General features: G+C 37.3%; 1 protein-coding gene across 2 annotated transcripts in view; it reads left to right on the forward strand.

The window, feature by feature from the left end:
- The first annotated feature begins 10,795 nt into the window (after window positions 1-10,795).
- The window catches only part of LOC128231192 (pre-mRNA-processing-splicing factor 8), a 53,460-nt gene continuing 48,446 nt past the window's right edge, over window positions 10,796-15,809 (forward strand). For both annotated transcript variants that reach the window (XM_052943684.1, XM_052943685.1), the window contains exons 1-7: window positions 10,796-10,890; window positions 11,358-11,591; window positions 12,036-12,204; window positions 13,294-13,458; window positions 13,925-14,140; window positions 14,602-14,814; window positions 15,396-15,507. In XM_052943684.1, the coding sequence (XP_052799644.1) occupies window positions 11,387-11,591; window positions 12,036-12,204; window positions 13,294-13,458; window positions 13,925-14,140; window positions 14,602-14,814; window positions 15,396-15,507 (1,080 nt within the window). In that variant the 5' untranslated portion in view covers window positions 10,796-10,890; window positions 11,358-11,386. The remainder of the gene's footprint in view (window positions 10,891-11,357; window positions 11,592-12,035; window positions 12,205-13,293; window positions 13,459-13,924; window positions 14,141-14,601; window positions 14,815-15,395; window positions 15,508-15,809) is intronic.

The following is a 15,809-nucleotide window of genomic DNA, read 5'->3' on the forward strand; positions in this document are numbered from 1 at the left end:
CGGATTGTTTTCATTACCAAATTAAGTGTGGCAAATTATTAAAAGTGTTTAAACTAAGCTTATCGCGGTTGGAACCCTTTAACAAATGTTGATATATGCTCAAATATTGCCTTTGAAGTCCACAACTTGGAAATGCGTTACTAACGCGATTCAACAAGGTTGTCGCGTGATTGGTTGAATGACATTGTCACGTGATGCGACCAATGTTTTCAATAAAGGTCTAAATACCCACCAAGTTAGTATGAGTCTATGTTGGCGAATGGATAAGGTATCGGCATTCTATTTCTTGCTTGTCTGAACTGTCGTGGGTCCGCTCCCCGCTACAACCAAGTTGTTTTTATACTTTAATTGTATTTTTTTCTCACTTTCGGTATCAAAGAGTAAAAGAATTATGGTCGAGGTATTCCGAATGGTTTGCTCAAAAGTAATTGTTCTACGTTGATCATTGTTCGCTCACGATCTTGGTTAAAATTTAATGAATTACGGAAATAGTCGTTTACTCAATTAGATTTAATTATATTTTGCAATAAAACAAGTGTGTTGGAAACACGACATCGTAAAGTTCTAATAAAGTGCGGTCATTCATTTAAATTGTTTCATTGAGAAATTAATGGTATCTTAATAATTAATCATTGTTCTTTGAAATTCTTTTCTCAGAGTCTACTAAATATATTGTAATTTCATGGTGACAATTTTACTATTTTTTTCTTAAGAACGATAGCAGTCAAAGATCGCACTTGTAAAATGAAATCCTTGAAATGTTTGGCCAAGTGTGATAATGTGCGCCCACCAACTGGTTTCACCCCCTCCCCCCCACACACCATGTTTTTTTTGTTAAGTCTACACTGAGCGCATTAGGCAATGACATATTTACCAATGACGACATTATTTTCAACCGGAAACCCTCGGCTAGTATCTAAAATAATTGACTATCAATCGTAACATCTCGGCCATCTCAGGCAAGCGTCGAGACTGTTCAGTTCTGTTGGATAATGGCCGAGGTGTTCCGATTGCTAGCTGGAGATGGGCGAGTTACGATTGCTGATATTTGTTTTATGTCTGACATTTGTGTGTTGTCTTGTAGCGTTGTGTCTCTTGGTTGGTGTTTGATCTATATGTCTTTATACATGACCTTGCTTAAATTCTACCCTCAATTGAGCCTATACCTGTATATTACAATTATAACCATGTACAACAGCTGTTATTCAGCAAAGTCTTTTTCCCATATACGGGAGTAATTTTTCGAATCAAATACCATGTCGAAAACACGGTTAACAGAATAACGGATGAGCAACCGATTTTCCGGTATGTTTTGCGTTAATGAAAAAAATCATGTTTTGTTTGTTCAATGTTTTCAAATAATCTTTATACCAGTTTAAGAGTTGATTGACCGATCGTTCTCAACTCTCTAGGACGAAATACTTCGAATTCCCTTTCTCTGTTTACTTGATATGAACGATAAAAGTTATAAATAATTAAAAATCTTACCAATGACGTAGTCTAAAGGAGGTTATTGAACTATTCTTGATTTTTTTTTCGTATAACGTCATGAACTATGTCTTTGGGGAGATGGTCTATCTGCTTGCGTCTGTCCGCTCTGCTTGCGTCATTCCGAGTACTGCTGACGTCTGACTGCGCTATGGGCGTCTCTCCAATCTGCATGTGTCTGCCATTGCGTCTGTCCACTGAGCTGGCATCTGTCAATCCTGCTGACGTCTGTTTACTTTGCTGGAGTCTGGCCGTTCTGTTTGGGTCTGTTCACTTTGCTGGAGTCTGACTGTCTGCTAGCGTCTGTCCACTGAGCTGGCGTCTGTCCACACTGCTGGCGTATGTCCACTGAGCTGGCGTCTGTCCGCTCTGCTTGCGTCTGTCCACTGAACTGGCGTCTGTCAACACTGCTTGCGTATGTCCACTGAGCTGGCGTCTGTCCACACTGTTTGCGTATGTCCAATGAGCTGGCGTCTGTTCACACTGCTTGCGTATGTCCACTGAGCTGGCGTCTGTCCACACTGCTGGCGTTAGTCCATTCTATTATCGTACGTCTACTTTTCTGACGTCTGTTCGCTGTACTGGCGGCTGTCTGCTGTGCTGGCGTGTGTCTCCTCTGCTGAAGTCTGTCTACGCAATTTGACCAGGAACGAAATCGACAGACACTTATCACTAGGAAACATGTATTTGATAACTTCGGTCGCATTTAGGTTTTAACAAAGTTAGTTTGATGTACTAAACCCGTATATATCCGTAAAAACGCGTAAACTGCTTGGATAAAAGGGAAAAGAAAGATTTGCATGACCTTAAAGGACCTGAATGTCTATGGTATATTCTTTTAATAATAAATTGCAAAGAATGGAAACTTAGGATCCGAAAGAACAATGAGCTTGTTTAAAGGCATAAAACGCTTATAAAATTAATTCTCTTTACGAATTTAATGTAGGTCATATATCCGAGTTTAAGGCATGTCCCAAGGGAACGATCCCGGATTTACCGTTAGAGGGAGCGTAATTTTAGGGGCTTAACCTTTTGACTTGCCCACCTCTCTTAGAGCCAGGGGTTTTTGGGGGTACTCCTCCGAGAACATTTAACAATTGTAGTCCGAAATGGTGTAAGTTGGGCGTAGTGTAATACCTTTTTCTCCTTTATTGAAATAAATGGAAAGATAAAACTAATTTAGTGGAAGGGGGTGCGCTTCCCACCCCCACCCCCATCTGGATCCGCTAGTGGCCCCAATATCTAAGATGTTACCTAGGACTTAATAATCTATTGAATGTGTCCAGTTTAACTCAATCTGACACGCGTAACAAAAAAAAGCGTTTAAAAAAACGCAAGATATACATGTTCTTAACGTCAATTGTCAATAAATAACTTGTTAATGAATATTGAAGGTTAGAGAAAATAGAGAAATTCACAGCGGAGTTTACGAGCGCCCATCTTCAAATTTATCCCAAACAGCATTTCATTCTATTTCGTTTTGTTTCAAGAGGATTAAACAAACTATTAATGTTAGTGTGCAATATCTTTCAATGTTACCATGAAAAGTACAGGGACAATCCAAATATTTAAACAAATAGTTACGAGCCTGCTCGACATAATACATAAATCTATGAAGAAAAAAAAAACCCGCATTTAGCACATTTTAGCCAAAAATGTTATAATAATGGGAACTACTTTTATGTCACCCATAGTCGCTTATGTGTTAATCCGATCTGCTAATTTTATCCCGTCCAGACGTCGAGTATTTGACTTAACTATTTAACTGGCGTCGCGGCCATTTTCGGCAAATTATTATTTATATATTAAATGTTAAATGTTAAATGTTAAATGTTGTCTTTGTCTTTTGGAGTAACGATTAATTATCCAATTTTATTTTCCAACCGGTTTAAAAATTTTCATTAGGGCAAACCACAACAATAAATTTGTTATATTTTCTATGCTAAGTACAAAATTTCCCAAAACACAATGTAATTTTATTTGCCAACCGGTTTCGCTTCCAGCCCATCCGTGCAAATCACAAAAACAATATTGTTATGATTAATTTGCTATATATAACATTCCCTATTTTTTACTAAGCATCATGTCCTAAGTATTTTTCTATTGTCTAATTTAACGTATATATACTTTTTGTTCACCATTAACATACCAAGTCAATATGTTCCTACCTTCAGTTTAATCGAGTCCGTTGAAACAGATAAGTTTCCCAGAAATCGTTTCATAAAAGAAATTGAAAAGACTGACGCTATACATATATATACCCGTAAAATGACTGAACAACTGGTGCGTGTAAATCAGAAATCTAAGAGATACGGGTAGCGTGATACCACATTGCGTGACTCGTGTCTGGTATCCAGAAGTAGGAAAGGTATCTAAAATCTCTCCGTGACGCTGATTTCTTAAAGCTGCCCGGATGGGCAAGAAGCGAAAACAAAAGATTGCTGACAAAAGATCAGATCGCAGATTTTCATATTTCCGTTCGAAAATTAATGTTTTATGGCTTAAAACGTTACTAACTTAAAAATAAGCATCTACGATCTAAGTTTTTGTCAGCAGTCTTATCTAACTGATTTTCATGCATTTTCGCAAAAATTTGCTCATTCCAAGACAAAAAATAAATAGTTGTCAAAACGTTCAATCTGTGAGAGTGCAGCTTTAAAGGCGCACACTATTGGTTGATGCAAAAATAAATATTAGCGATATTTTGCCCCTTTTTGACTGGGGTACTGTGGTTATGTAGCTTTTAGAATATTTATAAATGCTATTTTGTATGTGTACATAAACCATGTTTTTTTTTGGTTTTAGTTTTTGTCATTAAAGTACAATGAACTAATCATGATACTGCACCATTTCTTTTTGTTACATTTTTGACATCAACCTATATTGTGCCCCTCCCCCCCCCCCCCCCCCCCCCCCCCACACACACACACATCACACACATACCCCCAGATATTTGTCAATCGGAACTCCTCGGGCATTTCCTCCTTTATGAATGGGTTACAATGTCAAAAATCTTTACATGTAACTATACACTGCAAGTACATCGCGTAGTAATTTCAGTGTTGCAGTAAAACTTAATGACTCTAGGGAATCTTAGACAATTATGTTGGATAATGGCCGAGATGTTCCAAATGCCGTTTACCCGTCCATGTCCTATATATCTGGTACACCTATTCGCCTGGTTAAATTTTCTTAAGTATAGGATGTGCAAGTATAAATGTCATAAATAAATAATGATAATTATTTGTTATTTCTGTTGTTAGTTTCTGTTGTTAATGTTGTGTAACAAGCACTAAGACTTTTCGTCAACAGTTGCCAGTGGCACGCACATATCTACTTAGTTAGACTAGTATCAAATTATTAATGAGACTTACCATAGAAGTCAAAGCAAAAACAGTCAACGTACTCTTATATTATCTTCCTAATGTTCCGTTTGACATAAGAACATTGGCTTATTGATGTTCCTTTGTCTTGCATGGTTATTGTTCATCATGTCTTCGATTGTAACCGCTTCATCGTGTTTTGCAAAATAACCTTACATTTTCTTCCAAGTGACCTAATTAATATACTTTGTTATCCCTTGTTTCACAATTGTTGTTAAATATATTTACAGTACAATAATTATGTCACTGGTAGTGGGACCACTCTAGATGTCATTCATCGTAGGGCTCGCAGCATTTGGGGCTCGAAATTACCCGTTTGGTGACTATCCCACAAAATGGTGGGAATAAAACTCTCCCTTTGGCCTTAAAAAATATGTTTCAGTCACACTTGGGGATGTAACGGGGTGAAGCCAAAATGCAGCCACTGTAGGGCGCGGGCAGTCCTTTATAAACTCAACAACAACAACAACAACAACAACAACAACAACAACAACAACAACAAAAACATGTCACTGGTAAGCTTAGTTGGGATGTTTTATTATGACATAACTGGTCTATATATGCTGATTGGTCGCCATCGACGGGAACCTTATGAGAGGGGGGAGTCTGAGAAGGTTCGATTATGGAAAGCTATGCCTATTGAAACACTTCTTTCCACGCCTTCCAAATCACCAACCATGTATTCAACTTTGTCGATTGTTTAGCCAGCCAAATATTGTCCATCTACAAGACGTCTTCGACAGACGCTAAACAAGTATCCGCCGACTCTAACTATTCTTTTCCGTTTCTGAGCAAAAAAAAATATTCGTTAGCGAATAGAAAGTTACGAAGGGCGGATAAATGCGAATTGGACGATCAGAATTATTGTTTATAGGATAAAACAAAGTCAGACAATGACAGTAGTGTAGGAAAGACTGCCAATGTGCAAGAAAACACTCTGAACTTACGAGAGATTTTAAAAAAAAATAAAAAAAATCCCTACCTACCCTACCTAAATTTTTTGGGAAGGTTACCCTAAACGAACAATTTTTTTGGCCTTATAAAATCTGTAAAAGGTAAACTATTGTTAGCATTGTTCTTTATGATACATGTATTTGAATTCTCTGCGTTATTTTCTTTCGTTATCATCAGTTTCAATGCTCATTATAACTGTATTACTATTTGAAATAAAACTGGGTAAACCAAATTTTGAAATATCGAAATTGACAACTCTTGAGTTTCCGCCATGATACTTTCAGTAAAAAAGCGAATCCACTTTAGTTTACGTCCTTGGGACGGTCACTGAAATTGTGAGTCCACTTGGGGCTACCGCCTTGGTACGTCAGCGAAAAGGTGTGTCCACTTCTGGCTACCGCCATGGTACGGGAAGCCAAAAGGTGGGTCCACTTGAGGTTACCGCTTTGGTACGGTCAGCGAAGAGGTGAGTCCACTTGAGGTTACCTCCTTGGTACGGTCAGCGAAAAGGTAAGTCCACTTGAGGTTAACTCCTTGGTACGGTCAGCGAAAAGGTGAGTCCACTTGGGGCTACCGCCTTGGTAGGTCAACGAAGAGGTGAGTCCACTTGAGGTTAACTCCTTTGTACGGTCAGCGAAAAGGTGAGTCCACTTGGGGCTACCTCCTTGATACGGTCAGGGAACAGGTGAGTCCACTTGAGGTTACCTCCTTGGTACGGTCAGCGAAAAGGTGAGTCCACTTGAGGTCACCTCCTTGGAACGGTCAGCAAAGAGGTGAGTCCACTTGAGGTTACCTCCTTGGTACGGTCAGCGAAGAGGTGAGTCCACTTGAGGTTACCTCCTTGGTACGGTCAGCGAACAGGTGAGTCAACTTGAGGTTACCTCCTTGGTACGATCTGCGAAGAGGTGAGTCCACTTGGGGCTACCGCCTTGGTACGGTCAGCGAAGAGGTGAGTCCACTTGAGGTTACCTCCTTGGTACAGGGAGCGAAGAGGTGAGTCCACTTGAGGTCACCTCCTTGGTACGGGGAGCGAAGAGGTGAGTCCACTTGAGGTTACCGTCTTGGTACGGTCAGCGAAGAGATGAGTCCACTATGGGCTACCGCCTTGGTACGGGGAGCGAAGAGGTGAGTCCACTTGAGGTTACCTTCTTGGTACGGTCAGCGAAGAGGTGAGTCCACTTGGGGTTACCACCTTGGTGCGATCAGCGAACAAGTAGCCCAATTGGGGTTAAACAGGTTTTGAAGAACTCACAGAAATAGTTTAAGGGTGGGAATGCTGTAATGGTTTTGGGTTCAATCCCCATCAGAGTGAGAATGGTGTAGAGGTGGAATAGTGGACTTTTCTAGTGGAATAGATGTCCGCCTATCACCAAAGAGGTCATAGGTTCGAACCCCACCAGAGTAAGACTTGTCTAGTGGAATAGATATCCGTCTCTCACCAATGAGGTTGTGGATTCAATGCCCACAAGGGTAAGAGTGGTCTAGTGAAATAGGAGTCAACCTCTCAGCCAAAATGTTGTTGTTTTGTGATTCTATATGTTATCAGATATGGTCACAATTGCGCTAAAATAAACTATTGTGACTTTTATAACCTCATACATGTCACAACAGTAAGTAATGAGAACAAAGATGTGTTTGTTGTCCATTTTCTTGTCGTCTGATGTTTTTGGTTCCGATATGAGTACATTAACACGTTATTGTTCATCTTTTTAAATCCTTTGATTGGTAATGAAGCTTTCTAGTGCCACATTTTTAGAATTTAATATCTCCAAGTCCTAATTAAGATATGTTATCTCGTTTTTATGAGATATGTAGCCCTAATTAGGATACATTAGGTCTTGATTATGTGATAGTATCTCGGAATTAGGTTATACTAAGTCCTAACTTGGAGATATTAAATCATTATTACGGGTTGTATATCTTAATTACGAGATACAATATCCTAATAAAGAGGAACTATTTCGCAATTATGAGATAATGAGTCACGAACCAAATGTTTTATAATTAGGATTTAATATATTCTTAGTTAGGACTTAGTTTCTCCTAGTAAGGACTTAGTATTTCAAGAATCTATATAATCTAATAAGGGCTTTATACGTTCTAATTAGGATTTAGTATCAACAGTCCCCTAATTAGGACTAATAAATATATATAGTCTCCTAAATAGGCTTTACGCTTCTAATTAGTAAATATTATCTCTTTAAAATTAATAAACTGTTATACTAGTATCCATGATACATGTAAATCACATTAACGAAATAAAATCCCAGTTTGAGGGGACACCTTACCTCTCCCGCCAAGCCGCGGGCCAAGTATCAATGTCTGATAGATACATACGCACCTGAGACGAAATCGTTTGTAATGTTTTTGTTTTTTTGCTGTGATGTATGTTTTATTTATGTGTTTGAAGGATGATTCAATTATGGTATGGTGCAAATGCACTGTTGTAAGCCGTGTTTGTTTGTTTTCCATTTATTGTGACCGTGATGTCCCGTGACCGTAAACCAGACCTGGACAGATCTATGCGTCTGACCTTGACCTTGTGGTTCGTTTTGATATTAGCTTTACATATTTTAACCTTTCATACACTCTGTATTAATTGCATATAAGAACTAAATATATGGGGTTTTTTGTTCTTCTACCTTTAAAGCAATTGTTTGTCTGAGTGTCGTCATAATAATCCACCTATGCATTGTCACCCGGTTCGTTCATACGTAAAAATAGCCCGACTTATTGTTATCTGTATCGATAATCATTGAACAGCAATTAATTAGGCGTAAACAATGACATTATTCAACGAAAGAAATCAGCAACACATATTATCATTGGATTAACATCTTTAATCCGCTCTAATTATTTTACTTGCGCATGCGTAGATGTTCGCCATTCTCACGATTGCGATTTCTTCGTTCACGTTTACAAGAGAAGGTCATACATTGCCCAGGTGGGCAGTAGGGGAGAAAAAACAGATTGCTATCACTATCGATAAATGACATATGTGGTTGAGTATCAATTAACTAGAGTATACCCCCAGTGCACTCATGTTTCGTCGGCACTTCCAATGCGGTAACCACCACTAGCGGATCCAGGGAGGGGGACGGGGCTAAAATCGTCCAAGTTTACGTTTTGTTTCTATATAGGAGAAACAAACAATAAAATACGCCAAAAATGCACCATTTTGTAATATGAATTGTAAAAAGTATCTTTTGGGTGTACCCCTAAACCACACTGCCAACGCTTTAAACCAAATAATTTTCGGTTCTCAGACAAGGGCATAAGTCAAAAGGTTACACCCCTTACTGACGTCCCCTCTTATTTCAAAACCTGGAGCCGCCCCTGGATTGAACTAAATATTAAAATATGATAACCAAATCGTTATCCTTGTTTATTCCACTGACGCATTTCTATAAACCAGAAGGTATGTCATGGTCAGATTTCTGAACATTTTAATAAGTTTACTTGTAAAATAATTAGTATGAACATTATGATAGAAAAAAACGGGGGAAAAAAATCCGCCGGCTGCAGGATTCGAGCCCGGCTACTATACGTCTTTCGAGAACCCTCGGCCATTTTCCACCGAAAGTAACAATGGATGTATATGGACGAAAATTTTAAAATTTGGTACCATAAGCCGCCTTGCCTAGCGCTCGGCATTTATAGGGGTTGTACTGGGAAAATGGTCAATGGAAAATCAGATCAACCCAGGAAAGTTGTGTCCCGTGTATCGGTGCTTTACACCGAGCACGTTAAGGAACCAAGAGGTCTATTCGCAAAGAGCTAGGGTATCGCACCCGGATCTCTTGTATCTCGCTCTGTTTCGTCAAGTTTTTCAATGTCTGGATTTGACTGCGAATTGCAGACACTTTTATCTCATGTCATTTATAACATTTAAAGACAATTAAAGCCGCGGTGACGTCACGGCGGGGTAAAGCCATAATGCAGCCAATAGGCACGGGCAGACCTAAATAAACTCAAATAAACAAACAAAAAAGCCCCCGCAGAACAAAGAGTGAAGCTTTAACAAGTTATGTCGCATCATATGTCGTATATCATAAGTACCAAATGTACAGATGGGGAAAAGTATAAAGGTTAGCACCAGACAAATACAATCGTAACAACAAGGCCATCTCCGGCAAGCTTCGAGACATATACTTAGTCAATTATGGTGTATAATGGCCGAGGTGCTCCGACTGCAAACAAATGGAAGGAAATGTACAGCAACTCAAACACAATTTATGATTGAATCCAATTTTATATTACGCCCCCTGTCTTTGTAGTTTTGAATGTCTAGCTTGGTTTTTTAAAGACATTTAAACTTGCTAAGAATCCCTTTTTCGCTCGCAATCCAAGGTTTTCCTCGAATGAGGAAAATTTTCGTTTAACATTTCACATAGAAAACGTTATGCTCCAAATCTGAAAATCCATGTGGAAAGATGTTTAAGACATGCTTGTTTTTAGAACGAATTCGTCTTATTTTCTATTTCATAGAACATTTTGCTTTGTTTAGGTGATTATTTTAGTATATCAAGTTTCTCATTTTGTTCAATGACAAATCTGGCGATTTGACAACTAGTAGGCTTATTACCTCCACTACCATCTACCTAGATAACAATTCACTTTTTTATGCCAAAAAATCAGCAATATTGTGTTTGATTATTTTGTTCATTGCAAATAACTATATATTAATTTTTGGACTAAAGTTCATAAATTTTGAATATGTACTCTAGGGAAAGCAACAAAATGCGCTATTTGAATAATATACATTTGGGGCGCATATTATCAACAAGCGTACGACAAATATCGTAAGAAATTCAGAGATACTAAAATACTATGAGTGTCATAAATCGAATTGAAAGGTTTGCTATTATGGAAAGAAACTACAGACTAAGCCTAGCCCAGTTTTGGTATTTTCGTTTTTCTACTTTTGCTTTGGGTACATTTTGCAAATTTTACGTTATAAAAAGTTTACCGTTTCACCGTCGGGAAAAGTCACGTGACATACGCACTGTGTACGAAAATAAAATTTTACCGCATGAAATTGTCCAAGAAATTACGACACATTGAGGTATTTATATATTATATAACCAAATTATCGCCATTTTCTTCAAGCTCATTATAAAAAAGCAAGATCTTGTAAATGACGATGCACTATTTCTTTTTTTAAACAAATATTGCCGTTTCATAATGCAAGCAACACGCTTAGAATAATAAAATTTAAAACAAGAAAGAAATGAGAACGTTTACGACGCTGAGCAAAAAAAAATATGTGAAAAATTTAAACCTTTTTGTGGGAAAACAGCTGAGATTAAGAACTTTGGGTTATTGTATTTAGAATTGTTGCTCAATTTCACATGTTGATGCATTGTTTATTTTTTAAGGCTTGCTCTTCGCCGCCTCTTGTCACTGTTAGCTTAAGTACCACGAAAAAGTCTATCTTTCATCAGCAACAAATCCTTAATTTGTTCATTACATTTGAATTGTCAATATCTCAAATAAGTTGTTAACTCAAATGTTTTTTTTTTAAAATTCCAGATCAAGTGAACAAAACAAATAAATAGACCATGGCATACAACTATGTCATTGGTCCCGGTGGCCAGCCCATCATCTTGGGGCAAGTGCCCATGGTGCCGCTGATGCAGGTTACAGGAGCTACAACCCAGATCCCTCAGATGGCACCAGTCTCCGCACCACCCCAGCAAGCTCCTGGGATGTCAGCCCCAGTTAAACCACCAGATTATATGTCTGAGGAGAAACTGCAGGAAAAAGGTAAAGACCTGAAATTAATGCAAACTGTAGATGTAGAAGCAGGATAGTCTTTACTTAACTTCACCTTTCTTGGCCAACGTGCAATGCGTGTTATTTGAAGTTTAAGCCTGTGCTTAATGCGTTGATATTTGAAAAAAAAAAAAATATTATCATCATTGTATTTTATCCTTGCTTTTTCATCTTTTTAAGCAGTCGGAAATTTTTCTTCTTCCTCCTAATTAAAGAAAGTATACTTTTTTCTAGTTTCCAAACAATTCTTTCACAAAGAAATTATACAGTCCAAAAAAATGGTTTCTGTTAATATTTAGTGTATTTGTGATTGTATGGCTATGTAAGTATACTTCAAATTTCCCCAAATTAAAATGTCCTTCCCAATTTTCGCTGAAAAAGCCCGGATTATCATCCTCATTTAATGGATTGCTTCAAAAATTATTTTTTCCTCAGCACGCAAATGGCAACAACTGCAGGCCAAAAGATACAGTGAAAAGCGGAAATTTGGCTTTATTGATGCACAAAAGGATAATATGCCAGCAGATCATGTGAGAAAGATCATCCGAGACCATGGTGACATGACCAACAGAAAGTTCAGACACGACAAGAGAGTCTATCTTGGGTAATTAGTAAACGCATATTTCTTAATGGGACTGTCTCATAGATTGGCACCAAAAACGTTTTTCTGTAACAAATCTTAGGACAATTATCTAATAGAATGTGTAACGCTTTGATATCATAATTGTAAAAAAATGTGTCTGATACCGGGTTCGAATCCGCATCGCCAAAATGGAAGTTCATCCAGCGTCTTACTCACTGAGCTACAAAAACTTATTCTAATCGGGTGACACAATTAAGCTATATACCTGCCTCGGTAATATCACGGGATAACACCGACTAGCCAATCACGCATAAGGAATGAATTCTACCTGGTAGACATACCCAGTAATCTTTTTTAATGGAAAAATACGAAATAACTGCTACACTTAAATAAATTGTATACTATGTGGTACTCCAGTTAGTAAGTTTCAATGCATTGTACACATCGATGCCAAGTTTATGTCAGTTTTCGACAATTTTTTTTCGCTATTTGATCATACGTGCGACAGGCCCTTTAATATAATAATATCATGTAGTAAAATGAAGCTGCATATACTTTTAGATATATCTTATAAAGATATTGCTATATTGTCATTTCCAATGTGTAGTATAATTTGTCAGCTTTTCTGGTATTGTTTAATGCTTGTTCATATACTATCAGGAAAAAGAGACTCCATGATAAGAAATGAGTCTAAAAAAGTCAAGTCACTCGATGATTACATGCTGTTTACTTAAATCATTTGACACTAAGACATACAATATATGTGACATTTTTCCAAATCAAGATCTCGTTATTTAAGAAACTGTATATTTTTGCACGCACAATTATTCTGCTAATATATTTAAAATAATCTCATACTAAACCATCCATTCCATTAAACAGTTAGTTTTCAAAGAAATGTAAAATCTCAGGGCCAGTATGCTTAAAACAACTTACTGGTCATATGATGTAAGGGCTTAATAATACCTAATATGCTAATTACTTTCTTTTCATAATTTTATGTAGAAAACCTTTTAGGGAATTGACTTCAGTTAAGAAATGACTTGAGATGTTTCATTAATACCCACCCTGTGCCCTACGTATTTAGAGAATTCACAATATTTATTACAGAGCCCTGAAGTACATGCCGCATGCTGTTCTCAAGCTACTGGAGAATATGCCAATGCCGTGGGAAAAGATTCGAGACGTCAAGGTCCTGTACCATCTTTCCGGGGCCATATCGTTTGTCAACGAGATTCCATGGGTTGTTGAGCCCGTCTACATGGCCCAGTGGGGGTAGGACTCGATTTGACATTTTGTGACATTAAATTGCACATTCTGCTGTTTTCTGTGGCATGGAAAATTATTTTTAACTTCAGGCCAACTGTTAACAACTTTGTTGAAGTTTACCATGTTGTCAACATTATAGTTTTGTTGTAAACATCATCTTTGGTAAACTTTCAAATCATAACTTCTCAAAAGTTTGATGGGCACACTTGTGAGAATGAAGTGTTTTAAACAAAAGTGGAGACAACTGTTTCTGAGTATATTTTTTACCGGTATTTGAATATTTAAAATATTTCTCACTTCACACTGACACTTTTACAAAACTTTGTTCTGTTAAAATCAAGCATTTTGAACTTTATAATCAACTGCTTTCTATACATTAGATGGATCAACAACTGGTTGAATTTGATCAGAAGTCTTAATAATGATTTTCCTAGTTCGCAATTAGTGTATAATGAGAAAGTATTTTATTCAGAACTATGTGGATCATGATGCGTCGTGAGAAGAGAGATCGTCGTCACTTCAAACGCATGCGTTTCCCCCCATTCGATGATGAAGAGCCGCCACTTGACTACGCAGACAACATTCTTGACGTTGAGCCGCTCGAGTCAATTAATATGGACCTTGATCCTGACGAGGATAAAGTCGTCATGGATTGGTTCTACGACCATCAACCGCTCGTTGATTCAAAGTAAGTTTTTGTGCAATTAAAAAATTGCTGTTTGTTACTACTTTGTCAAGTCATCATATTTTAATAAGGGGAATATGTTTATGATATACATTTCTGTAATCTACTCCATTCATCTTAAAACCTTGGATAAAAAGTCATGGACAAATTAAAATAATTTCCTTTTTTTTTTTTTAAGTTAGATTTTTTACATGGCTGATTTTTTCTAAAGCAAAGAAGCAATTGGCATGATGCGGAACCACTCTTATATGAATATTCATAAATGTTAAACCAATGGAGAAATTCGCTGGTCACATATTACTGGACAAAAAAATGCCCCTGGATTTAATATATTGTTTTGTTAAACAAAGAAATTTCTTGTCTAGGGTGTTCAGCATTTTAAAATTGTGTTTCTTCTATCACTTTGATATCGGAATAAATAAATCTTAAATGTTTAAAAGCAACTGTTTTTTAAAAACTTCTAGGTACGTGAATGGCACCACATACCGGCGCTGGAACCTGACATTACCAATGATGTCGGTACTCTATCGTCTTGGTAACCAGTTGTTGACAGACCTGGTCGATGACAACTACTATTATTTGTTTGATCTAAAGTCGTTCTTCACAGCAAAGGCTCTCAACATGGCGATACCGGGAGGTCCAAAGTTTGAGCCTCTTGTGAAAGACAAGGAAATGCAGTAAGTACTTGGTCATAGAAGTGAGTACAAACACAGACATTTGGATAAAACTTTCAAAGTTGAAAGCATGTACATTTAAAGTATCAAAATCTTGTGTTGATGTAACATTAAAATCTGAATGTTAAATGAGTTTTGAATTCATTTAATTGTTTGAATACACTTTGGTTTAGCTGGCATGTTAACATCTCAAATTATTTCATATTTTGTCAGAATTGTTGTAGAAAATTGAAAATCTTTATGTTCAAGAGACTTGAACTTTCTCATCTTTCAGAGTCAAACTTCCTTAAGTGATTGCAAAGAAGTTGAGCCAAAATTATGAAATATGTCCAGCGCAAGACTTATTTTCAGACCTTTGCAATGTTTGCTTATGACTGCAGCTTTCGTCCAAGAATATTTTTGAATGTCGAAAGCATTTTGAATTTTTTTTCATATCTCTTTGTATTTGAGTTCTTTTGCAATGAGTTATTCTTTAGTATGAAAAGTGTACAACAAAAGACAACCTTTGCTTTCTAATAGTGCTTACATACTATAATTGATAAGATAGTATGCTCATACACTGTATGATTATTATTTCCTTCAAGGGATGATGATTGGAATGAGTTCAATGACATCAACAAGATCATCATCCGACAGCCGATCCGCACAGAGTACCGGATTGCTTTCCCGTACCTTTACAACAACATACCCTTCCAGGTATATTTTAAATTTGGTCATACGATTTCTGTATTAACTGTCTCTGAGACATATAAGTCTTATGCAATGGTAATGTGTACATAGTATGTGCATTCGTGTGATCGTGCGTCCATGCGTCTGCAAACAATTGCTTGTGAACACGATACAGTCTTCAGTTTTGATTGTATCTCGATGAAACAGTCTTCAGTTTTGATTGTATCTCGATGAAACTTGTACAGTATCTAGATATCCATTAGAGCTGGGTTCCTTTCGAAAACCAGCCAGATCCACCCATGCATGTCTAGATTATGGCCCTTGATAGT

This window comes from Mya arenaria, chromosome 4 (genome assembly GCF_026914265.1).
Source record: "Mya arenaria isolate MELC-2E11 chromosome 4, ASM2691426v1".
Classification (NCBI taxonomy): domain Eukaryota; kingdom Metazoa; phylum Mollusca; class Bivalvia; order Myida; family Myidae; genus Mya; species Mya arenaria.